The following is a 25,951-nucleotide window of genomic DNA, read 5'->3' as shown; positions in this document are numbered from 1 at the left end:
AGCATAATATCAATATGTATACAATTAATACAAAATAAAATAATAATATATATACTTAATAAAATATATATAATGTATACATAAGTAATAGGTATACTATAATAGGGTATACTTTAGTACTACTAAAAGAAAATAACAACTTTTAAGTATAATTATATAATAAAAACTGCAATAACTAAACTTGGATGTAACAAATAACAATATAAGTATATAATAAAATTTGTACCTATAATGTATACATAGGTATAATTATTTATATAAAAAAAACAATTTTTAAGTATGAAATAAAAATAATAATAACTGAACTTGGATGTAACGAATAGGTAACAATTAAACAATTGTAAATAAGACTATACATTAAAAAATGCTGGTCAGGTCAGATAGGCTGGTCAGATGTGGCAAGATCATCATCTATTGCTGCAGTAGTCTAAAGATAATTTAATGGCATTTCTATAATTAATAAATACAATCATATTAAAAAATGTATATTTAATTTAAATCTTATAATAATGTAAATAAAATAACTGAAAATGTGTACCTTTTAATTCTGGTTTCGCTCTGAGCCATCCATGGGCTTATGATTTCTATAATACCAGCTTTTGTAGTGGTAGGAAATTTGTGTTATATCGCACCTAATAAAAAAGTATAAAACAATATAATATGACATAAAATAATGTACCTAATACAAAATATGAGATATACACATTTAATTTGGAAACAAGCTTCTCTACAATTTTGAACATTATATTATAAAAGTGTGTGATTTACTACGAGATTTATGAAACATTAATAACTCTATTCAAAATTATTCTTTATTACTGTTAGGGTCGTTCTTACAATATACGGTAGTGTCAGTTAATGCTAACAGACTGATAACAGATTTTATTACCGGCAGAATTCCGGAGGTTATAAGAGTCCGACAACTTTAACTGGATATTGTAAGAATCAGCCTTAGAAAATTAACAATGTTGTGTGTAATTCAAGGATGTGAAACTTCTTAACAAATATTAAAATTGTAAATAATAAAATATAGTTGATATGAATATTGCCTACTTATTATAACTTTGTGAATTGGACTTGCTTCAAGACTTTTTTTTTTGCCCCTTCCAACTATAATCTGCTATAAATTCATCGAAAAACATTATTCTCATTGTCGATGTTGTCATTTTAGATAAACTCTTTATCCCACCATTGGTAAATGCAATTGTGGACACCTATTAAGTTAATTGTACATTATTAATGCATGGTCTAAAACATATTTTAAAATACAGAAAATATAATTTTATTAAAGGATATCACAAATTCACAACACTAACTTTTTTTTTTTTTTTGATTTTAAGTTTATTTGTGTATTATTGTAGCTAAAATAATTACAATATTTTAGTAAAAATCCAAAGTTGAAAAAATTATTATTTATCAAGATAATGAGTTGATAGATTCAGAGATTTTGGCGCTATATATAGAGCCTATGGGTGACACAGATAAACACAATTTTTTTTAATAACTTACAATAGTATTTAATAATTTTGTTCTTCATAACCCTAAATATATCTATGTGCTTAAAATATTATATATATTGTTTTGTATACATATTATATAAGTACTTGTTTTTAGTATAGTGATGTTCTTTAATATAGGTAGGAATAATGAAATTATATTACTTAGGAGAGAATTTTTATTTAGGAACTATTTATATATATATATATATATATATGTATTGTTTCAATTTATAAATTGGTTTCTAGTAATAATATAAACTAACCTTGGCTTATTAATTTAAAAGAATTTAGGTATGTACTATAATATTAAATCAAAATGTGTTATTTAATTTAACTAACACATAAAATATTATTATGCATTAGTTAAAACTTTCAAAAATAACAAAAAAAAAATATTAATTTAACTACTAGCTACCTTAAACATTTCATAATTACCAGTTTATGGAAATATTCAATATCTTCAAGTTTTTTTTCTAACATTTTAAGACCATCTTCACTTTTTATTGGAAATACTACATTGTCCATTTCATAATTAGATACTACTACAGGTTTTTTATCATCGGTTGTATCTTTATTATCAATGAGATGATGTTTAATATAAGAAACAGTATTTCTTAATTTCATAATATTGGCTTCAATAATGGTACAATTAAAATTAATAACTTTAAAAATAATCAGTAAATAATTTAAGATTTTTAACTCATCAGAAATGAAACACAGGTCTGATGAAGAGCATCAGTGTTCGTTCTTACTATAACGTGTACCTATTAAAGGACATACAGACTTAGAAATCTTATCACTATCGACTGGAGTACTCATAATTGCACTAGAAATTGAGCTTGAAGTAGAAGGTGACAATGTTGATATTGAATTATATGTCCTCTTTGTAGCAGATTTCAACAATATAGGTGGAGGAGTAGGAAACTGACGATCAATGTTGGTTGGTCGTAAACTGGCTTGTGGTTCTAGGATTTCAGTAGAACTGGTCAGAGGATGTAGATCATTTTTATCCAGAGCAATATCCTCATTGCTACTACTAATTTCAAAAAGTAGCCTTGAAGAAGTTGTTTTATTTTGGCAACCTTTACCTCTCATTTCAAATTCTGACTCTAAATTTGACTCGCTTTGTTTTTTATTTGCTTTTATCATAATTTTGTATCCTCTTTCATAATCACCTATATAAGAATAAATCAATTTTGATATAAGTATTTTTTTCAAATATTATATGATATAGGTTAATAATAACTTGTTGGGGCATAAAAATAGCACTATAAAAAGTAGTCAATGATAATTTTGTAATTAATTGCACATTGCAGTAATAAGAAAACAATTTAATTGATTATTAACACAACAAATTTATATATTTTTTCTATTTTATGCTCGGCCTCAATTCATAAGCAAACATAAACAACCTTAAACTTAAAATAAAATATATATATATGTAACTGAAATCTGAATACATAATCATTAAATTTACATCATTCAGCATTTAAGTTTTAAATTAAATTAACAAATATTTTACATGCTTTAGAAGTAACATTCTCCATCTTATTGTTCAGAAATCTAACACTTATAACCTAATATTTAAAGTACAAAATATACTTATCCTAATAAATAATCTTTACATTTACAATAGGTATTTAACATAGATGAATTAAAGGTAAGACAATATAAGACTGGTTTTTGTATGGGAAATATATATATTTTAAGCAAATTTCTGAAACTGGCCACATTTTTAAGATGGATAAATGTTGAACAACATAAATTCCAAGTGATGAGCTATTACACGGCACTGAATAGTAATCTTCTTGTGATATAAATTTTTTACCAATGACAACTTCAGTTTTTAGTGACTTTGAATAAGCAAAGTTGTGCACCATTATAATATCACCATTTTTTGACCCACAGCAATTATCAGGTTTTGTTATTCTTAATTGAAAGTGTTGAAACATATGAATCTTGTATTGTGGTCCACGACAATTTGCTAGTAGAGGACCATCACAGTGAATATTTGATATTTTTGATAATGATGATTGCCGAGGAGTTTCAAAATAGTTTTCCAATAAAAAACATTCACCTAATCGATTACAAATTTGTTCAGCTGGTTTATTATATCCTCGCACCATGGATTTAATTTTTTGCAAATAATTTCCAAATTGAAATGCAAATATTGTTTTTAAAGTAAAATTTGATGTTATTCCTGAATAGTAATCAGAGTCATCTACTATATGAATTAAACCGTGGAAATTATGAGTGATAAAGTCTTTATTATACAGATGAATAAAGTCTTCAACAAAATACTGTAGTAATGATCTGGCATAATTACACATCCACTATCTTTACACATTTTAGGTGACAATAATATAGTCACTGCAAAATAAAGAGTTGAAAAGTTCTCATATTTTTTACTAGTAAAAACAGATTTTAAGACAACTGGTCCTAAATATAGCAAAAATGTTCGAAATTCAATAGCTTTCAAAACGAAGAAATGTTTCAGTTCTCTTGGCTTCCTATTAATTTCAATAGGTACACATGAACGATATTCAACTAATAATGATGATAATCTAAGACAGAGTTGGCTAGACAACTTGTGAGGAACATTTCCTGTACTCCATGTTAAAATCATAGTACGAATTACTCCTAAATAAACAAGGTGCATTTTATCTAAAACAAACGAGTTGTTAAAATGCAGTCCTGGGATTTTTGTAAGTAACGTTTCAGTTTTTCTAAATTCTGTATCTAACCAATATTATAAAAAGTTATACCCACTAAAAGACTTTATACCAAGAATGTCTGCCTTTACAGGGGCATCACAACAGACAGCAACAACTTTTACTGGAATTGTTTTTCCACTTTGATGTAAAATACCATTCTCTGATAAATAATTGACTTCATTAACAAATTCTTCTAGGTAACAATCCATATCATGAGGTTTACCTTTACCAAAATATAAACCAATTGGGAACACTTTATTTTGTAGTTAATTTATATCTAAAATATATCCCAAATAAAATTGGTATCACGTGTATGTTTGAACTTTTTTTAACCTATATGGATATATTTTCCAGGAAAAACTATTTTTGAACAAAATTTAGTCTTGGATATTTTCAATAATGTCCTAGAATCTCTTGGTAAAGCAGAGGTTAAAGCAGGACTCTTTGAATTTCAGAATCATCAACAAGGAGGGGGGAATAGTTAACTTTGGGAACTCCTGGCCTATAGCCTATAACGTACCTTTTTCACCACATACAAGTGTGTGGTTTTATCAATCCCCTCCTCTTCACTACTTTCTCAATCTATAATAACTTTATATATTTAGGTGAGAGCTGCGTCAGGACTCAGAACCAGGCTAAGGCAACTCAATAGCATAATTTTGAACATTGATACTAGTACGATTCACCAGCCACGAGGAGCGCTCAAGTTGCTGCCGCCGCCGTGGCGGCCAACTGTCAACACCGGTGTCTCACGTCTGGCACAACTGCTCAAGCATAGACAAGTGTACTTTACTATACAAATGCACAATTTTGTAATTTCCATGTGGTGAATTATTTTGTACTGTAATTTGTTTTAATTTTCAAAACAATCTTGATGATGGGTCGTGCAGCATACAAATGTTGTGTAAAAGGTTGCTCGTATAAGGGTAAGTGTTTTTAATTTATTAGCTACTAACTTTGATTTCGTATATTATATTGTAAAATGTAGGTATTTTATCTAAGTTCTGTGCAAACAATCCAGTAGGTACTGTTAATATTAGGTACATCATTACCCATGTTCTGGCTTATTTAGATAAATAGTTACAAAGTATCTAAACGTTTATCTTACATCATTTTTTTACTAACCTAAATAAATTCATCTAGATACATTTTTTATTGATAAACGAAATTGTTCAAACGCATTTTTAAATTTTTATTTAGAAACTCGTACAAAGTTTATAAACAGTTTTTAAAATCATCTGTAAAGTTATATTTAATAGTATGTACAAATAACGATTGTATTATTAGTTATTTCCACGGACTAAGATATTCTAAGTATATGTATAGTCCCTCGTTATTTCCCATTTAATATTTATTTATGTATTATCTTTACCTTTATCTAGATAAAAAAAATACTTATCCAATCTGAACACTGATTATTACTAGGTATATAATATATTAATACCTATTTATTATATTACCTGTTCTAGTATTTCTGATAGTACCTGTGTACCTAGTGCCATTGATTATAAATACTAATAATACTTATAAAGTTATAATCAACGATATTATTAAAATTAAAACGAACAGCACATACTCCATAAACTTAGTATACCCAACATAACTTTAAATGTATTTAGTACTATAATGAAAATGAATAATCTTTTGCTCAAACTAAGTACTTAAATATTTTATTTTATAATACATGAATGTAGGTGGAACATCACATAGATTTCCCAACCCCCAAAAAAATTTGTTGATGTTTCAAAAATGGATGGAAGTTATAGGGAATGATGACTTCAAAGATATTGAGTCTTCTGTGATTTATGAAAAGCGCAGAGTATGTTCAAATCATTTTAGTAAAGAGAATTTTAGCCCTGGTACAAAAGTCATAAATCGCAATGCATTCCCACATCTCCATATGGCCAATCAAAGTACAAGTAGGAAATAAATTTCTATTTAAATTTAGTTAATATCTGTTAATTCAATTTCTTTTTTAGCTGATACTGTTATGCCCATACCAGATTTGCCACATCTCCATATGGCCAATCAAAGTACAAGTAGGAAATAAATTTCTATTTAAATTTAGTTAATATCTGTTAATTCAATTTCTTTTTTAGCTGATACTGTTATGCCCATACCAGATTTGCCACATCTCCATATGGCCAATCAAAGTACAAGTAGGAAATAAATTTCTATTTAAATTTAGTTAATATCTGTTAATTCAATTTCTTTTTTAGCTGATACTGTTATGCCCATACCAGATTTGCCACATCTCCATATGGCCAATCAAAGTACAAGTAGGAAATAAATTTCTATTTAAATTTAGTTAATATCTGTTAATTCAATTTCTTTTTTAGCTGATACTGTTATGCCCATACCAGATTTGCCACATCTCCATATGGCCAATCAAAGTACAAGTAGGAAATAAATTTCTATTTAAATTTAGTTAATATCTGTTAATTCAATTTCTTTTTTAGCTGATACTGTTATGCCCATACCAGATTTGCCACATCTCCATATGGCCAATCAAAGTACAAGTAGGAAATAAATTTCTATTTAAATTTAGTTAATATCTGTTAATTCAATTTCTTTTTTAGCTGATACTGTTATGCCCATACCAGATTTGCCACATCTCCATATAGCCAATCAAAGTACAAGTAGGAAATAAATTTCTATTTAAATTTAGTTAATATCTGTTAATTCAATTTCTTTTTTAGCTGATACTGTTATGCCCAAACCAATTCATACCAGCTGCATGCCCACAAATTTAAATATTTCTGGCATAGAGGAACTGAATGAATCTATCAATGTAACTGAGCATAATATTCAATGCTCCACCGTTGACCTGATTTGTATGTACCTACTATAAAAAAAGTCTTATAAAAAATTGCAATTTAATAATGCTTGCAATGCATGAGCTTATATTAGGGTTGCTACGCACTCACTATTTATCGCTATTTTTACTTTTTTTACACTTATTTCACTGATATCTCACTTTTATAATGCTCATTAACTACAAAATAATTATTAAATTTTAAACTTGATAAATTTAGTTAAAGTTTGAACTTAAAATGCTTATAAAAAAAACGTATAACAATGTATTTTTAATATCTTTCAACTGCTATAGTAACAATATATATTGAGGAGATATCAGGAGCTTTGTAGTATTAGTTTCAAGATTTTTTACCAAACAAACAAAATTTATTGACAATTATAGAATTCTCCTCATCACAAATTGTGGGAAGAGTCTTTGAAAGTTTTGAGTACCATGAAATTTGTGAATCCTTCTACTAACAAACCATGTACTCCTCAACCACCCACATTAAAGAATTGGATTAAAACTATTAAAAGTAAGTTTAACTTTTTTTAGTAAGTGGGTTATTTACCTAATTATTTATTAATCCAAAACAGGTTTTCAAAATATATTCAAAACATTAAATGACAACGGTATTAAGGTATTGTTGCCAAGGCATTTGAACCAAGATGCTTTGGAGAATTTATTCGGTGCAATACGGGCTTTAGGATATAGAAATAATAATCCGACATGCGATATGTTTGCCTCAGCATACAAGACCTTACTCCTCAACAACCTAATGTCAGCCCACTCTCCAGGCAGTAACTGCGAAGAAGATTTCTCAGGTGGCTGTTTGACTTCTTACCAAACATTATTTGAAATGTATACAAACTGTGAAGCAAATACCATTGAACATGAAATCGAAGAACGAGTCGCTGATGTTTTGCCAAAAAAGTTTGAAGACAATGATAATAATTTAACATTATTAGGAAGTCAAACCCAGAACTATATAGCAGGATATATTGTTAAAAAGTTGAATTCTGTCTTGTTTAAAAACTGCCGTATATGTCTAAGTGAAATTTGTTCAAAACGGTCAAATGACCATCAATTAATTCAGGCTAGAGACTATAAACATAATGGTAATTATCTACTGAAATATCCGAATTCTAAATTCTGTATGTTGGTGCAAAAAGTAATTAATATTATTTCTCATAATTTACCAAATATATGCCATCATAAAAATTTGAAAATAGAATTGATTAATATTATTAAAGAAAAAGTTGATGTAAAATACATAACATGTCCTGACCATAAATTAATTTTTCCACAAAAATTTATTAATTTTGTGGTAAAATTAATGGTACATAATTGGTGTACGCAAATTAATAGAATTTTATCTGGAAAAATAAATTTAAATAAAAATGAATCGGATAAAATTAAAATAAATGCTTTTGAAAGGTACAAATTGTTTTCTAAAAAAAAAAGGTCCTCTTAAGATATTATTATTAGACTTTTATGTTATTCACTTTGTTAATTTTAATTTTGAAATATGTGTAAATATTCCCACTGACTAGATATATGTTTATTGTATTGTTAATTATTAAGTATAAAATATATGGCTGAGAAATGTAACAAAAGTTCCTACTAATTTTGTATTTGTATATTTAAAATGTATGTTTAATATTATAATATATTGTTATTATTTCATAGTTTTTGTATATTGTTTTAGTATATTGTAATAAAAATTAATTCAATTTATTTTTGATGTTTGTTTTATTAATTTCAATTGAGTATTTAAAATAATAATTAACAGTGGTTAATGCGCTCAGCGCCTGGGGTTGGCAATCTATATACGCGGCGGCGGCACTGAGCTATGAGAAGGTGGAGAGAAGGGATCGAAGTTTCATTCACCAGCCACCAGTAGCGCAGTGTTCAATGTCCCGAATATTAACATTGCGGTTGCCTATCTATTAGTATACTTGTCTATGCTCAGAACTACACCATACTGCGAATGATCACAATTCATTTTGACTGCAGTGTTCGTCCAATATTATTGTTACTCTTCTAGTCTTCTACCAGATAAATCGAACTATCTACTATATCCTACACGGACATTGTACCTCTAATAAGGTATGTTATACTTATATACTATCAACAGACTACTTATTGTTCTTATTGTTAGGTAATTTCAATGGTAAAATTTAATATAAAGTTAATCAAGATACATATTGAATAAATATTTTTCACAAACAAAACATATAATATATTTATTTAGAAATAAAGATTTACATTCAATTAGTATGTACTTATGTAAATTCTGATGGAAAATTACAGTTAAATTAGTTTTCAATTTTTAAATACCTAACGTTAAATAATTTTATGTGCAGTCTAACCTAACCTAACTTAAAATAAATAGAATGCAGTAGAAATATATTTCTTATATTCGTAGAATAAATTAACCTACCAACGGCCAAAAAATTATACAAGTATGAATAATAGGTACCTATCAACATAGGCTTTCATATATTGATACTTAGCATGATATTTTTTGTTACTTACCTATTAGTTGGTTTATTATTAATTAAAAAAAACTAGGTTTCAACAATTTAAATTTATATAACAAAAATCGTTCGATAATTTCATAAAAATTGCATAAGATATGCTATATTTGTGTGATAAAAAAATATTATTTTTAGTATTTAATTTATCAATAATATTAATTTACAAATGAATTTAACAATAATCAAGATCAAAAACGTATTAGTTTTATTCTGCAGGTTTTTAACATATTATAGTCACATCGTATAATGTTGTGTATTATTTCAGAAAATCATGAAGTTCAATTTGATTATTTTGGTACTGAGCTTGTGCGTTGACTTAATTCTTGGATCTATCGCTAATAATAGTTCGTACTGGGAAGCTCCGTTCAGGTTTTGTGGATCAAATCTCGCAGTTGAGCTCTCAATCATCTGCAAAGGCCGCTACAACGAAGATCCACGTGAATATAATTTTCTATAGTACCTTATTCTTAATTATAATAGTATCGTCTATTGGTCGAAATTAACCTATAAAGTTTATATTAATTGTAAAATCAACGAACTCTAGAATACAAAATTAGATACCTATCACACACACACAGTTAATTATCGGGGTTTGTGTTTCTTCTCATTTTTTATAAGTATGAAAAAATAAAACGAAAATTTCATAACTTAGTTAGATCATTTAAAATCTTTCTCAAAGACTGCGATGCCCCCCTCCCCCGCGGTTAAGGTTTCTAGCCACAGGAGTCATGATGGTGGTATAAGTCGTATCGATGATATCGATTATATCAATCCAATTCACTATCGAACAAATAGCGAATTAAATAATATCGTAAAACTAAGAATATAGTAAATATTATACATTTTGTTTTCAAAATCTATCGATTAATCGAAATAATCGATTATTTTGACACTATTGACTATCGAGTGTATCTTACTAAGATACGGAGAAATTTTGATTTATCATTATGGTCATAGCGTGCTGATGTAGATTTGACGAAATAAACATTATGTTTTCTCGTAATGCTCTAATATAATACATTAAGAACTAAAAAGCAAACTTTTTTTAAAATTTTTTAACATTTTAGGGGTTCTAATCTTCCCTTTCCTTGCTACTCCTTGTATATTTTAGTTTGTAATTAAAACAATTTAAAATTGAATAAAATGTAAAAGAAATATGGTAAATGGTAATCTGATGATCATGTTAACTTATTATAAGCATATTCTATTTAGTTAGATTTATTGAAAAATGTTTGTCTTTGCTAATGATTTACCTTTGTTTTCAGGAAGTCACTCGTTCAAATCTAAAAGGGCTATCGCTAATGAGTGTTGTAAAATAACTCCGTGCAGCAGGAAATATTTGAAAGATCATTATTGCCTTCCTGAATCGAAATGGTATGTAATAACATAAATAAAATATCTAAAATTGTAAACTTAAATTAACCATTCAACAAAATTTATATAAAAATAAACTTACGATAAATTCATAAACAAAGTTACAAACTTAACAGGTTAACTGCTACGTTATTTTTCAGTACATTGCCAAAAGCGCTACGTGTGCCATTTTTGGTACACTTGTTGTTTTGCCAATATGTTTTTGCGTGCCTACTATGGTACACTTAAATACGATTTTAACACAGGAAAATATTTCGTAGCCCGCTAGACAAACAAATTTTCGACTAGCCCATTAATATCTTATAAATTAATTTGTTTAGGTAAAATTAGAATACGAATGGCAAATCAACCATGTACCAGAGATGGTACACATGGCGGTTAACCTGTTAATAATAAAAAATGTTCTAACTTAATTTAATAGAAATGTATCTATATAAGATTCTACTACATTTCAAATTACTTATGTAATTTTTTCAGTAACTAATTAATATGTATAAATTCCAGGGCTACAATTGCAACTACAACTTTAACTTCAACTTCTACTTCAACTACAACTACGACTCCAAAACCAAAACCGGGATTTACGTTTAAAATCCGAAAAACGGATTACACTAATATTTTATTTTATTATTTTGATCTACGTAAGTACCTACATACTTTAAATCGGAGTGTCCGAATTGGTTCTGAAATGCCCGAATTGGTTCCCGGGTTCTTTCAAAGGGTATATCCGAATTAGTTCCCGAGTTGTTAAAATTTTGGCTTAATAAATAATATATAACAAACATTAAAAAAAAATTAAAATCTTAATTTAAAAATATAAAATAAATACCTAATAATAAATATATGCGGTATATCGTTTTTTTTAATTCGTTTATTTTCTTTATAGTTATTATTTTCTATTATTGAGGTAAAAACTTATAACAAACATTTAAAAAAAATTTTAATCTACTGATTTCATTATTTTTATATGTTCGGATGTGCGGAATAAAAGCAACTGTTGAATTTTCTGTGAAATGATTCACAGCAATTAGTATAGTTCGTTCTATACTACTGGTACATTCAGCCCACATTGTTGGTGGAAGTGAGCTATCTTTTTCAATATAATTTTTAAAATATAATCGAAGAATTCACCAATTTTTTCATTTAAAATATTAATTATAATATTAAATATTTCATTTATATTATATTATATTTTGCTTTTTCGTAAGTCTGTATCGGGAAGCAATTCGGACGTGTGCCGCCTACCTAGAATATCGGGAACCAATTCGGATGCAGCCTTAAAGGGCTCATGAGTGGCTTGTAAGGGTCTTGGAGTGCATTTGAATTCCTTGGAATTTGTTGAAATAGAACTAGATACTTAGACGTTATTGTGATTTCTTACAAAACTATTTATAAACAGTTCAATATAGTTTATTTTTAATAGTAAAAATAATTTTATTTTTTAAAATGACAATATTCTTATATCTTGACACCTTGTCCTAGAATTTAGGACACCTAACTACATTTTTACTTGTTCCATTTTAACTCAAATACCATTAAGTATGCTCTCAGATTCAACAAAATAAATTTTAACCTTTTTCGTTCAAATTCAAGTTTAGTTATGATACATTGAGTATATAGTTAGAATGAAAAATTTAGCTTATAAATATAAAACTCAAAACATACCTTCTAATGTTGTGTAAATAAAATGCTGCCCTACTGCACTTAAAGCTTCTTGTACTGGAGGGATTTAGATGCTTATAATTATCTTAATAAAAATATAGTGTGGTGGAATTGATGATATCATATTTTTTCACACAAACACACAAATAGGTTGAAATAAATTATCTACAAATGGCTCTAAGCGAGTATCATCGTATAAACATCTAATGTTCCATAATTTCAATATTACCCATCCAATGTATATAATCATAGCAATAAATACACTTAAATAGTATCCAAATCCACAAACTAAAAGTTGATTTAATAATTTGTTTCAATTTTTCAGTGATGCAAGTATTGGAATATCTTCAATTGGATAAGTAACAAGTACACCAAGCAACTGTCAACATTATATTGCAGCTTCAAAAATATATTTCAATCTTTTGTTATAATTAAATTATTAATATGATATACTATCATATATGAACTATCTATAGATATCCCAACATTTTATTTTTCAATTTTAAACATTATATTGCAATTTAATTTATAGTGCAAAATAAAATAATAATAATATAATATGTATCAAATACTTAAATTAGTATGTATAAGAAAGTAAATGTAGATTTAACAATTATAAATTAGTTTTTATTACCCAACTCAAATAATAATATAAGTTTTATATTTTTATACATGATTTTCTGACTTATTATTTTTTATTTGTTTTGTTTATCATACACTAGTAATTTACATTCGATGTAAATGTTTCAGTTAGAATAATAATAATTATTAAAGAACAAAGAACTAAAATTGTACCACAAAATGTAATTTTAAGAAATCATAATATGTATGATTGATTATTATTTTAATATAATAAAAAGAAAATAATTTGTTCATTGGTTGGTTTAGGAAGCAATTTTACCATATTAAGTTGGTTAAATAAGATAATTTGAATAAAGCAAATTGAATTATGATTTTTAAACAACATTTTTATCTTATGACGTATATAAAACTAAACTAGAATATTTCAATATAGAACATTATATTTATATATATCTGTTTATACAAGCGACACTCTTCGCCGGTCTAAAGTTATGACTTAAGAGTCCAAAATTTTGAATATTTTGTAACTTCATACCTTGCTGGTGTGTTTAAATATTGAACATCACGGAAGTGAACGTTTTGGGTGGCCTACAATAATGTGTCTAGGGTGTTGAGTGTTTCAACTTCTTTACTTTTTATACTTTACATATGTACATCCTATGTAGTGTGCTAACATACCATAAAATGGCATTTGATGTGGTCATATCTTGTGATTTCTATTATGATAATATTATTTTAAATCTTAGTTAACATCAACCTGGGCTCACCAAAACACCAAATTATAATCCTAGAATTTATATGATAAAACTGATAACCAATATGATAATGATTAATTACGTTACTTGTGGGTGTAGCAAACTCTTAAAATATAGCACAAACAATACATTTAAAAAGTCTACATTTCTTCAATATATTAGTTGTTTATTTATACTATAGTGGACTCCCTTTAATTAAATCTTCTAGCAGTCAGTTTTATCCAATTTTAGCATTGTTAAAAATTATCAACCATTATAACCGATAATGTTGTATTTCCGATTGGTACTTATATTAACCATGACATATTGTTTAAACAATTGTTTGTAAGATATTATAGTAATTGAAGCTAATAGTTTATACGAAAAAGATATTACTGTATGTGATATAGTAGGTACATTATGTATTAGATAGTTCCTTTACTGTAAAACTAAACCATTTAATACAAACTAACTATCTATTGATAATAATATTATAATTGTAAATTTTAATTTTTGTTTAATATTATATAGATTTATATAACTATTTTAATTGTACATGGATGAACTTGGTTGGTATGTAATTAAATTAATTTGATTAAAAAAAACCTTGGTACCTTTTTGTGTTTTCAAATTCCAAAAATCAAAGTTTGTTTTCATTCCACATTTAAAATCAGAATTTTATTTTTAATGACATGATTACAAAATTGAAAAAGAGTTACCCAAAATATTTAAATTAGTACTTTCAATAAAACAACATAGGTACTACAAAAATGAAAAAAATAACATGATTGACATTGTTAGCTATATATAAATTAAACCTTCATTTAATTTGTTGTACTATATTACATTTTGTCAAGTAACTTATATATACATTTTTCATACCTACATAATAATTAATTTCAGTTTATCAATTATCAGTCTCAATAGAAAATTGATTTTGTGTACCTAGTAATTATTGGTTACTATTTAGCACTACCTATATGTATTTCACAGTTTTTTTGTTTTTTTGAGTGTCCAGAATTTTTATTTATCGGTTACTGATTACTGAAGGCTGTTTTAACAAATTTTTAATTGCAGTAACTTTCATGGACAAGGTATAGAAATAATTTTTTCATTTTCTTAAACTTTCAGGGTTGGGAGGGAAGGTTACAACTCCACCAGCACCACCATGTCTATAACACTGGTATCTTAATTATTATGTTACGTATAACAATTTAGTGATCAGTTAACGACCTCAATTTTTTTTTATCGGACATTTGAGAAAGGTTTTTGAAATTTACGATGGGAATTTTTATTCATAAATAGCTCACAGATTATAATAATATTATAGCAATAAAATAAATAAATATTTATTGCCATTTACTCAGGTAGATGAGCAGTATTGAATTTTATCAAGATGAATATTTCACTATCTATTATTTAAGAATACAAAAACAAGGATAATTTGTATCACCAAACTCTCAATACTTTTAAACGTTTTAAGTTTTATTTACAATTTAATGTCATTGAAATAAGAAATATATTTTTTTATCGCTATATTTTTTCAAAGTTTCTTAATATTATTTAACTTTTTGTTTTCGATTATTGAATGTGTAATAATGCAGTTATAAACTGATTCGTACGTATAATCTTTGAATATTAAATAAAATGTATTCTAGGTATTAACGAAAAATAAAAATTTCATATTGTACCTACCTACCTTATTACGATAAAAAATAATATGAGTACAGCATAGTAGGGTATACCGATTTCTGGTATTGTTGTGTTACAATGATGGATTGAATCCAAAATCGTCCTTTACGAACTATTTCGATTTGGTACACGTCAGCTTACCCCCCCCCCCCACCATGGGGCTATAATTAATGGCTTCGGAACTCTGGGAAAGAAACAGTCAACCATAAACATAATACAAGTATACTGCATTACTGCAGTGTTTATATGGAAATTTTATTTTAAAGTGTTAATTATTAAAAGTGTAAACATATCAAGAATGTGGTAATACTTTATACAATTTTTTTTTTATCAATATTTGATAAAAAATATACTTTTAAATTGATCTTTTTTGAATAAAGATAATGATATTTTATTTTCATGTAATTAAACTACTTTATTTATATTACACTATATAAATTATTAATTGTTGATGACTGTATTGTTACAATTATGAAACTAAATCAATCAAGATTTTAACCCTGCTCAAGACTCACAGTACATTATACATTATTGATCTAATTGAGTATTCCTTAGATATCTAATATATTCATTAAGGTTTCTATCTCTTTTTGAATATCAACATACTGTTACAATCAAAATTGACAATAACAACAGGAATTAACTATGCATTGTCGTGAGTCATTACACAGACATAAGTAATAAAAACCCAAAAATAATTGAGGAAGTGTGGTCATATTATAGTAAGTTATTAAAATTACTGTTTTTTAAATTATTTTTGTGTAATCTAATACATTTACACATAAGATAATACATAATCTGGATTTGAATATTGTAGTGTCCCAGCATACAGGAGGACGAACGACTTGTGTTGAGGTAGATGGTTTGGGTGAAATAAGTATAATAACTTGACTTGTGATTAATTATTATACAATTATTTGCTTGCGATGTGGACAAAACATTATTACTGATACATGAATGATTTAATTGAAAATATTCTAAGTCCAAATGATTAATTTGGAATGGTGACTGGCGTGAAGGTGCTTGCACTGACTCAGGTGGCTCACGTCTGCATTTGGTCTATTCAGGGCTCTCCAATATAGGTTTGCTTTATCGGTATCTGAGACAACCTATGTGTTATCTTCTTTCCGAAGGGGAGAGGGAGTTGAAACGGTTTTAAGAATTTTTTTTGTCGCTTTCCAGAGGGAAGAGTGTTGAGTTGTTAAGTTCTGTATGTATTTTTGATAAGTTCTAGAACTGTGTTGTGAGAGCGCTTTTCTTAGTTTGTTGTTTAGTTGGTTGAAGGTTTGTTTATCGATGGGGTATTTGTGTCTTTGCCACCGGGACCTGGCTTTTCGTTTTTCTTGGAGAAGAAATTTTATGTGATTCGGTAGTGGGTATTTTTCGTGGTGGATTGGACTATGAAATGTTGCCAAGTGTGTGCAATCTTGAATGTCTATCGTGAGTTTTTGAATTGTTTCATCAATATCGTCACTTGACTTTAGGGATGAGTTGAGTTGAGTGCGAATTTCAACGAGTTTTTTAAAAGTAGGCCAGTGTATTTTTTTGGGAGCTTGGAGATTTGTGGTAGGGTTCGCAGAGGGTATTTCAAACTCCAGTATAACAGGTGAGTGGTCGGATGAAAGGTCATTAGTGTTAGTGACCGTGGTAATGCAGTTGTTTGGTGTTTTTGTGATAAAGATATCAAGAATATCTGGACGTCTGATCCGATGAGAAGGCCAATAGGCGGGGTGAGGTGGGGGTAGAATTTTTATATTGGAGTTGGCTATAGAGTTGAGTAGGGTTCTGCCTCTTGTATTAGTTGAAAAACAACCCCAAGAGGAGTGTTTGGCGTTTAGGTCACCGGCGACGATAAAATGTTTACCTAGAGATTCGAAGAAATTTGTAAAGTTAACTGAGCTAATTTTAGGTCCTGGGGGGCAGTAGGTGGAAGAGAGTGTCAGATTTATATGTTTATTTACGGGAACAAGAATGCTTGTTGCTTGGATGTAAGTTTCACTGATTTTAGGAAGAGAGGAATGGGGCAAATTATTCTTAACAAGTATCAAGGAGCCAGCGTGAGCCGTGTTGTCGGGGTGATTGCTTTGATAAGCTTTATAAAATGAAGCTTTATATATGAATAGCTTTATCCGAGTATTTTGATAGATTTTGACGGGGTAAGATAAGACTCGGATATCATGGCTGTCTATATTAAGATCACTAAGGATTGTCTGGAGTTCTAGTTTGTGGGGTGTAATACCGTTTGCGTTACATGTGAGTAATTTGAGTTTAAAGTTAGTTTCCATTGTTGGAGCTTAATTTGTTTATTAATGAGGTAAGAAGGGTTATTAGAGGATTGAGAAGTGTTATGAGGGGAGAAATTAGTGTTTTAAATTCGGAAATGAACGATGTTAGTTGGTTTGATAATTTTTGATTGGGAATATGGTCGTTGGTATTATTAAAATCTGATTTTGATTTGTTACCTATTACTGCTTGTGAATATGATGTGTGCTGGGTGTTAATGGGCTCGTTATGAGTAGTTGTGGGTGCGTTGTTGAGATGTTGACTTGCTTCGTGATGAGGATGACTGTTGTGTTGGATTTGAGATGAATCTGAATTTTGGGCTAATTCTCTTGAGATGGAGTTTGGTTGAAGTTTCTTTCGGAGACGTTGGAGATCCTTGTGTACCGTGCAGCCTCTGTAATTTGCCGGGTGAGCATTACTACATAGTGCACATTTAGCAGGGAGGTCCTTGGGTTTGGAGCATTGGTCTGAGGTATGGTTATCGCCACATCGGACGCATTTAAGCAAACGATTGCAGTATGATTTAGTGTGGCCGTACTGTTGACAGCGATGGCATTGGACTAGATCCCGTCTGATGTGTGGGGCTTCGAATTTGACTTTAGAGAAACATAAATTGTTTATCTTGAAGATGTCTTGGTTGTTTGGAGATGGGTTGAGGTCTACAAAGAATAGTGGGAGGGGTTCTTTTGATTGGGATTTTAGGATGTTAGTGACATTTTTTACCATAAACCCATGTTTTTCAATTTCATCTTTAATGTAGTCAGTAGGAATTGTATGGTGCAGATTCCTAATAACAACTCTGTAGGACTTTTCTTCGTGTGACTGGTACGTGTGGTATTCAAGTTTATTCTCGTTGAACAATGATATAACGGCACGGTAAGAACTGGCCGAGTGAAGGTTTATTTTTATGGTTTTTGAGTTGGACTTGCAGAGGAAGCCCTCGTTTTTCGTTATTTGTTCTAAGTTTTTACAAAGAGTGACGAAATTAATCGGAGATGTCAAGAAAATTGGTGGCGGAGGAGGTGGTGGAGAAGTTGACTCGATGATTTCTGTGCCTGTTACGATATCCATATCATCTATATTATTTTCGTCTGTGTTGAGTAGAGAGTAACGGTTTGGTGAGGAGAAGTGAGACGGATCGCTTGTTTTTTTGTGAGAGGCGAAGTAGAGTTGTTGGGTGACCTAATGCGTTTGTTGGTGTCAACAATATTCCATTCTTGGTTTTTGGCCGAAGAGGCGGGTGAAGCGGTTGCGACCTGCGTCGTACAAGAAACAGTATTTGCGATAACTAACGGAGATAATTTCGGATTGTTTTTAGATTTACTTGTGACTGAGTTATTTCGTTGCATGGTGCAGCAGTTGATAAGTTGCAGGTCGCGGCCTACAGCCGGTTAAAGTACGGTGGTGGCAGGTAGATTATATTTTTGTTTAAACGTGTGGAATACGGAAAACGAATATAATTAAACTGAGAAATATGGTTTGAATTTGAACTCATTAATTTTAATGATGCGATAGGCGGAGGGCGATAGTGTACGCGCACGACGGTCAACGGACGTGTGGTACGAACGACGTTTAGATTAAATTCTAATGAAAAAAGCATAATGTCAAACTGTTATAAGACACATAATTATATATTTTTGCAACATTTTCTTGAATTAATATAATTTTTCCCAACAATATACAGTTTTCATAATGGATTGTCTGTATTTAAGCACGTCAATATAAAACTGTAAAATACGTGATGTGATTCAAGTTATGTACAATAACAATTCAAATGAATTTCAAACGATTTAGTTCATCTGAAAAGAAATGTAACTACCAGGGGAATATGCTATTGACATCGCCATCAATAAGTGTGTCTTCGATATTTAATGGAAGCGCCAAAAACTACATATGATTAAAAATTCAAAAGTTAATTTTAATAAAATATTTTTGTAGTAACAGTATGAAAATTAGGTACGATCTTAAATAGAGTTTACAGGTAATTTCAAAATAATAGCTATCGACGGAGGACTATTTGAGATTTTAAGAATTATCGAACCAGGATTAAATGCGTAATATAAACTCTGTGGGCAATCTAATGTAGGCATAGTCAATGGTGTGCATCGTCCAAATTTCATTCATAATCTCAATGATTAACTGGTATTTACCCAAGTAGCAAAGAAATGTTTTTGAAACGTTTTAAAAAATGTATGAAAAATATATAATAATATTATTAAAAATGTTTTTTAAATATCTTCATGGCCGCTTTTACATTACTTTGAAAATGTTTAACTAACATTTTAAATAGGTTGTAAATACATTTTGTTTTCAATGATAAAAAATATTTTTAAAACCATTCTTAAAAATTTATTTCATATACTTAAAATATCTTTTTTTTATTGTTTTAAGGTATTTTTAAAATGTTTTTTTTTTTTATAAAACACCCAAATATCATCTATAATATAAGATGATGTGTATAAATTATCAGATCTATATATAAACTATATATAGACAGACTAAAGGTTCTTAAACTCCATCTCAATAATATAGGTAAAAATAGCTTTGACGGAAACAATAAAATTGACATTCACATGCTAAATCATAAAAATTACATAAAATATATAATTATTTATTTTGCAATATTTTTTTTTTATTCAGGAAAATAAACAAAATCAACAACTGTTATTATTTTTAAAATAACATTCATAATATATTTGATATAGCCCAGGCTATAAAATATAATAATATTATAATACTAAATATATAATGATAATTAATAGTATATTATAATATTATATGAATAATGAATTATATAGTATCATCTTCATCAAATGATGATGATTGTAGTAGTCCTTCGGCTGGCATATTTTCAGTAGATTTTATGTTTCTTTTTTCGTCTCTATATTAAACAAAACAAAAATAAATTCAACATAAATATATTACTATAATTATAATACAATTTTATATTTGGATTAAAATGTATTATTTAGATATTGATGTATAAAGATGATAGTTATTTATTTATACTATGTCTATAAATATGTACACATAAATTATTTGTGTCCTTGGGCCCAGTCTATATATAAAATAAATTCAAAATATAATATATGCTACTTGTGAAAATTCAAGTTTAATAATTTTTAAAAATTATCACTTATTGGTACTATATACTGATAAGTATGTAAGTATTATGTAGTTTCAAAATTAATGGCTATAATTCTCAACACAGAAACCAGTTCTTATAATGATGTGATTAAGAAATATAAAATATACTCAATGCCATATTATTATGTTTATAAGTTATAACTAATAAATTTATCATATTGAAAGAATAAATAATATCACTTATTTATTTTATTATCATTTAAATGAATTAATAATAAATACCAATGTTTAAGCTATAACACCCAACAAAAATTAAAAAGATTATAAGAAACTAGGTAATTTAGTTAAAACTGATACATTCTCAGTATTTATAACATAACAGAACCTATAAAACTTATATATCTTCCATTATAATACAAGAAAACAAATTTCAAAAATCAATATAAATTATTGACGTTGTATCATAAATATTTAATGTTTAGTGTATAGTGCAAAAAACTACTATATATTATATATATATTATTTATATATTATATGTATAATAAACATACCTAAGAATTCTAGTAGGTGCTTGGGCAAACCAATTCATTACACTTGCAATGACATCCATCTTGTAGTTTTCTGAATTAGGAAATTTTTTACCAACACAGTCTAAAACAATATTTACACAAATTATGTTTACCTCAATAATATGTTATAATAATAAAAAAATAATAATATGACTTACTTATAATAACTTTGAAAATTTTATAATTTTCTAATTTCTTTTTTTCTTTTTGACCTTTCCAGCTAAAGGCAGATGCAAATTTATCAGTAAATATTGTTTTCAATAAACTATTGGTTACTTTGGAAATTGATTTCCCTTCAGAAGCAAACATAAATGTTGACAACTGTTATTCATACATGTATAAAAAAAACAAACATTATTTAACACAATAATTTAATGCTTATAAAATAAGTTATAGATAGGTAGGTACCAATTTATCACTATATCCAAGGTCATAAAATGTGAGCTTTGATTCGAGAGTCAAAAGCTTTTCCTCGTCATTAATTGGGAATGTTGATAAAACATCATCAGTTTTTTCCTGATTGAATGTATTATTTTGAAGTGTTGAAGCCTCTTTATTTTCAATGAATGAAGTTAATTCCAGTTTTAAGTAATTCATGTTTGATTTGAACTTCATAAAGTCAGCTGTAATTGTTAAAATATTTAATTAATATATTTTCATATCTAACATTATAATACATTGTCATTTAGTGTTAATAAACATACAAATTTATGTAGTTTAAGTAATAATAATTTTTTTTTTTTATTACCAGATAGACGACAAAGTTGATGTCCCAACGATACTAATAGTTGATAGTTTTCATCTTTGTTTGTATTGTTATTTTGAGATTCAAACGAACAATGATGATTATTTTTCTTATTTAATTTGCAGTTTACATTACTTAGAGCTGAGTCATCTAAAATTAAATTAAACAATAATTATAAATAATATTAGAAATAGTCATAAACAACTAGTCCAAAATCTAACTTAGTTTCAAAAAAATGTAAAAACTTTAAAAATATATTAAGATAAGTAAATTATTCTATGTAATGCTTGAATTACAATAAATAATTCACTTATAAAAAATGTTCATTTTATTATAATAAAATACTGCCATAATTTATTTACTAATATAACGTTATATAATATTCTTACAGTTATTATGTATTCCAATATGAGGAGTCTCAAAATCAGTATCAATTAATTGATGATTATCTAATGGTGTACTTGTATTTATTGCAGATAATCCTGTTGATTAAGAAAGTTACATTTATTATTAATTTAAAATGTATTAAACAATTACATTACACAACATTTTATTAAATAAGTAATTAGAATATCAGCTGTAGGTATTTCATTTTACATAATTATCTCATTTTTCTTAAGCAAGTTCATTTGAATTATTAAAATATATTCCCATTATCAACAAAAATAGAATTTGACATTTGTGTTATTTTAATTTCTGAATTTTATGATCACAATAATTTTATTTAAGTCTATTAATTATACATACCTAACTTATTGCTTTGGCGGGGAGTGCTTGTTTTTTCTTTTAGTACAGCGCATTCATCAAAATTATGATTTTCTAAGAAAAACAAAAATGTATCATTTAAACATAAACTATACCTAGAAATAATAATAATAACTCACTACTGAACTAATGTAATCATATTAATACCTTTTTTTTCTTTTGGAAAATTCGGATAGTCTAACTGGGTTGTTGATGATGACTTCTGTTTGATACTGATATGGAAAGCTTCATCAGAATTATCAGAGTCAGATGTTAAATTAGAAAATAAATTTTTAGTATTATGATCTTCATATTTTAATTTTTTTCTCATTCCACGTCCTTTCAATTCAGCATCAGAGTGTAAATTTTTTTTGCTTTTGTTTTTCAACAATTTATACATAAGTTTTATACCATAATCATAATTATCTGTAAATTAATAAATAATCAGTTTAAACAATAATGTAATAAATTTACAATAAATAAATATAGTAAATTAGATACCTATGTTACTCTCAACTATTTCAATTTTAAATTTTTCCCAATCATTTGTATTTGGTTTTGCTTTTTCTCTAGCAAGTGATTTTATTTTAGATAATCGAAATGACATAGGGTACCAACATGTATCATTATCGATTATCCATGCATTTGGAATTAAATCCGGGGTTTTTGCATCTGGAGGTTCATATAAATGTATGAGTGTCCACATTCTAAAATAAAAAACTTAATCAATTATATCTAACATAAATCATGGTATGCTGTTTTAATAATCATTAAAATAAATTAATAAGCACCTGAATAAATAATTAAAATTCTTCATATAAATTGTGATATATAATTAAGATAGAAGGAAAATAATGGATAAAATATAGGAAAAAATTATAAATAATGTTATACCATATAGACAGGTGTATTTATATAGTTGAATATGATGCTAATAATGATTTATATACAATAATGTACAAAATTATAATTTGTTTGGAAATTAATAAAATTAAAAATTAGCTTGTTGTATTATTTATGCTGTATGCAATAGGGGGAAAACAACATAAATATTATGTTTATGCTTGAAATACACATATTTTTTACAAATAAATGAAATGGGACACAATTCAGGCTCTGATAATTTTTCAACTTCATAAACACCTATTAATGAGCTACTACAAGGAATTTCAAAAAAGTTTCGTTTGATTAAAAATGTTCTACCAATAATTACAGTACAGTTTAAATCAATAGAATGACATATATTTTCTACCATGACTATGTCTCCACATTCTAGACCACAGCAGTTATTTGGGGATTCAATTTTTAAGCTAAAATTAGGAAAATGTATTTCCTTGTACTGGAGACCCACACATTTAAGAGGTAATGCACCATTATTATAATGAATATGAGATAATAAAGGAAACTGTTGATTCAGAGTTCTCAAGGATGGAAATGACGAACTAATATCACAAAACAGTTCTGCCATTCGGTTTCCAATTTGCTCTAGGGGCTTATTTCTACCTCTAACCATCGACTTAATTTTTTGTAAGTAATTCTCAAATGGAAATGCTGAGATCTTATCCAATGTAAATTCATTTATTTTCGATGAAAAATAATCAGCATCATCAACCAAATGGATCAATCCATGAAAGTTATGTGTAATAAAACTTTCATCATATATTTTAATAAATGATTGAACAAAATGCATTAGTAATTGCCTAGCATAGTTTCGCAAATCTAAATCACCACAACTATTTGGGTTAAGTAAAATGGAAATTGCTACATTTAATGTCATGAAATTATTATATTTGTCTCTGTCTAAAACTCCTCTTGTGGCAACTGGTCCAGTATATAATAAAAATGAACGAAATTCAGTAGCTTTCCAACGAAGAAGATACTTTAAAGCTCTTGGTTTTCCTATAAATTCTTCTGGAAGATTTTGGATTTCCATAAAATCTGATATTTTTTTAATTAACTGCTGTGATAATTTATATGGAAGAGTCCCCTGGTACCACGTTGTTAGCATAGTTCGCATAACTCCCAAATATATTAAATGCATTGGATCTAATATAAATGAATTTACAAAATGAATCTCAGGAATTCTAACTAAAGCAGTATCGCGAAGACGATAATTAGAATCAGCCCAGTTAATAAAATCTTCATGTGTTCTGGCTGTACAATTTAATTCTGTAAATACCCTTTTACGGCTGACTGTAGAACCACGAACATGAAAAATATCCTCCGTGCCCCTTTATACCTAGTAAATCTTTTTTAGCTGGTGCATCACAAACAAAACCAACAATTTTTATAGAAAATAATATACCATTACTGTTTGTTATACCATGCTGCGATAATTCTACTATTTCTGAAATAAATGAATCTAAAAAAATATTCATATCACTTGGTTTTTCTAATCCATAATACAATCCAACTGGCAAAACAATTTTTTTTAAATGAGGTATATTGATTATTGTAACTAAAATTGGAATCACTTGACCAGATGAACTTTTGAACAATGGTAAACCATCAACATTAACTAATAAATTTAGTTCATAAATATCATTAAATGAATAATTATCAACAATTCAAATGAATTTCAAACGATTTAGTTCTTCTGAAAAGAAATGTAACTACCAGGGGAATATACTATTGATATCGCCATGAATAAGTGATAGTGAATGTGTCTTCGATATTTAATGGAAGCGCCAAAAAAATACATATGGTTATAAATTCAAAAGTTAATTTTAATAATATATTTTTTTAGTAACAGTATGAAAATTAGGAACGATCTTAAATAGAGTTTACAGTTAATTTCAAAATCATAGCTATCGACAGAGGACTATTTGCGATTTTAAGAATTATAGTACCAGGATTAAATGCGTAATATGAACTCGTTGGGCAATCTAATGTAGGCATAGTCAATGGTGTGCATCGTCAAATTTTCATC

The 25,951-nt window shown here is 27.7% G+C and overlaps 4 protein-coding genes and 3 pseudogenes across 8 annotated transcripts; 3 read left to right on the top strand and 4 right to left on the bottom strand.

Annotated features, from left to right (window-relative positions):
- Positions 1–376: 376 nt before the first annotated feature.
- On the bottom strand, positions 377–23,728 carry LOC149061533 (uncharacterized; annotated as a pseudogene).
- On the bottom strand, positions 3,140–5,036 carry LOC149061538 (uncharacterized; annotated as a pseudogene).
- Positions 4,851–7,325, top strand: LOC149061537 (uncharacterized). 5 transcript variants are annotated; one of them, XR_016189734.1, is made up of 6 exons: positions 4,851–5,139; positions 5,908–6,132; positions 6,193–6,252; positions 6,313–6,492; positions 6,553–6,852; positions 6,913–7,001. XR_016189734.1 is itself a non-coding variant. In XM_089217345.1 (5 exons), the coding sequence occupies exons 1-5, from the start codon at positions 5,088–5,090 to the stop codon at positions 7,062–7,064; spliced, it is 549 nt and encodes a 182-aa protein (XP_089073471.1). In that variant the 5' UTR covers positions 4,851–5,087; the 3' UTR covers positions 7,065–7,325. The 5 variants fall into 5 exon arrangements, 3 of the variants coding, with proteins under 3 accessions (XP_089073471.1, XP_089073472.1, XP_089073473.1); XR_016189733.1 differs by having other exon boundaries at positions 6,313–6,852; XM_089217345.1 differs by lacking the exons at positions 6,193–6,252; positions 6,313–6,492 and having other exon boundaries at positions 6,673–6,732; positions 6,793–6,852; positions 6,913–7,325.
- LOC149061536 (uncharacterized) lies at positions 7,394–8,636 on the top strand. Its single transcript, XM_089217344.1, has 2 exons — positions 7,394–7,545; positions 7,607–8,636. The coding sequence occupies exons 1-2, from the start codon at positions 7,464–7,466 to the stop codon at positions 8,482–8,484; spliced, it is 960 nt and encodes a 319-aa protein (XP_089073470.1). The 5' UTR covers positions 7,394–7,463; the 3' UTR covers positions 8,485–8,636.
- On the top strand, positions 8,984–13,112 carry LOC149061535 (uncharacterized). The gene is made up of 5 exons (XM_089217296.1): positions 8,984–9,119; positions 9,816–9,987; positions 10,816–10,924; positions 11,429–11,565; positions 12,912–13,112. The coding sequence occupies exons 2-5, from the start codon at positions 9,822–9,824 to the stop codon at positions 12,947–12,949; spliced, it is 450 nt and encodes a 149-aa protein (XP_089073422.1). The 5' UTR covers positions 8,984–9,119; positions 9,816–9,821; the 3' UTR covers positions 12,950–13,112.
- LOC149061534 (uncharacterized) lies at positions 20,668–23,422 on the bottom strand. Its single transcript, XM_089220936.1, has 8 exons — positions 23,191–23,422; positions 23,026–23,097; positions 22,668–22,760; positions 22,282–22,428; positions 21,942–22,156; positions 21,692–21,854; positions 21,516–21,615; positions 20,668–20,758 (listed from the first exon to the last, which is right to left on the bottom strand). The coding sequence occupies exons 1-8, from the start codon at positions 23,420–23,422 to the stop codon at positions 20,668–20,670; spliced, it is 1,113 nt and encodes a 370-aa protein (XP_089077062.1).
- A 309-nt stretch (positions 23,729–24,037) lies between the features above and the next one.
- Positions 24,038–25,589, bottom strand: LOC149061532 (uncharacterized; annotated as a pseudogene).
- Positions 25,590–25,951: the final 362 nt, after the last annotated feature.

Source organism: Diuraphis noxia, unplaced genomic scaffold, assembly GCF_037042655.1.
Source record: "Diuraphis noxia isolate RWA-SAM2 unplaced genomic scaffold, SU_Dnox_SAM2 contig0001, whole genome shotgun sequence".
Lineage (NCBI taxonomy): Eukaryota > Metazoa > Arthropoda > Insecta > Hemiptera > Aphididae > Diuraphis > Diuraphis noxia.
The sequence above is the reverse complement of the archived record's forward strand: the minus strand, read 5'-3'. Positions and strand labels throughout refer to the sequence as shown.

Bases quoted from the DNA above. Each gene is read 5' to 3' on its own strand.
- LOC149061536 (XM_089217344.1), top strand. From the start codon at position 7,464: ATGAAATTTGTGAATCCTTCTACTAACAAACCATGTACTCCTCAACCA. The intron at 7,546-7,606 runs GTAAGTTTAACT...AATCCAAAACAG, and splicing joins TTGGATTAAAACTATTAAAA to GTTTTCAAAATATATTCAAA.
- LOC149061535 (XM_089217296.1), top strand. From the start codon at position 9,822: ATGAAGTTCAATTTGATTATTTTGGTACTGAGCTTGTGCGTTGACTTA. The intron at 9,988-10,815 runs GTGAATATAATT...CTTTGTTTTCAG, and splicing joins CCGCTACAACGAAGATCCAC to GAAGTCACTCGTTCAAATCT. The intron at 11,566-12,911 runs GTAAGTACCTAC...TCAATTTTTCAG, and splicing joins ATTTTATTATTTTGATCTAC to TGATGCAAGTATTGGAATAT.
- LOC149061537 (XM_089217345.1), top strand. From the start codon at position 5,088: ATGATGGGTCGTGCAGCATACAAATGTTGTGTAAAAGGTTGCTCGTAT. The intron at 6,133-6,672 runs GTAGGAAATAAA...TTTCTTTTTTAG, and splicing joins TATGGCCAATCAAAGTACAA to CTGATACTGTTATGCCCATA. The intron at 6,853-6,912 runs GTAGGAAATAAA...TTTCTTTTTTAG, and splicing joins TATAGCCAATCAAAGTACAA to CTGATACTGTTATGCCCAAA.
- LOC149061534 (XM_089220936.1), bottom strand. From the start codon at position 23,422: ATGTATAAATTGTTGAAAAACAAAAGCAAAAAAAATTTACACTCTGAT. The intron at 22,761-23,025 runs GTATGTATAATT...CTTAATCAACAG, and splicing joins CCGCCAAAGCAATAAGTTAG to GATTATCTGCAATAAATACA. The intron at 22,157-22,281 runs GTAATAAAAAAA...TAACAATTACAG, and splicing joins TCAACTTTGTCGTCTATCTG to CTGACTTTATGAAGTTCAAA.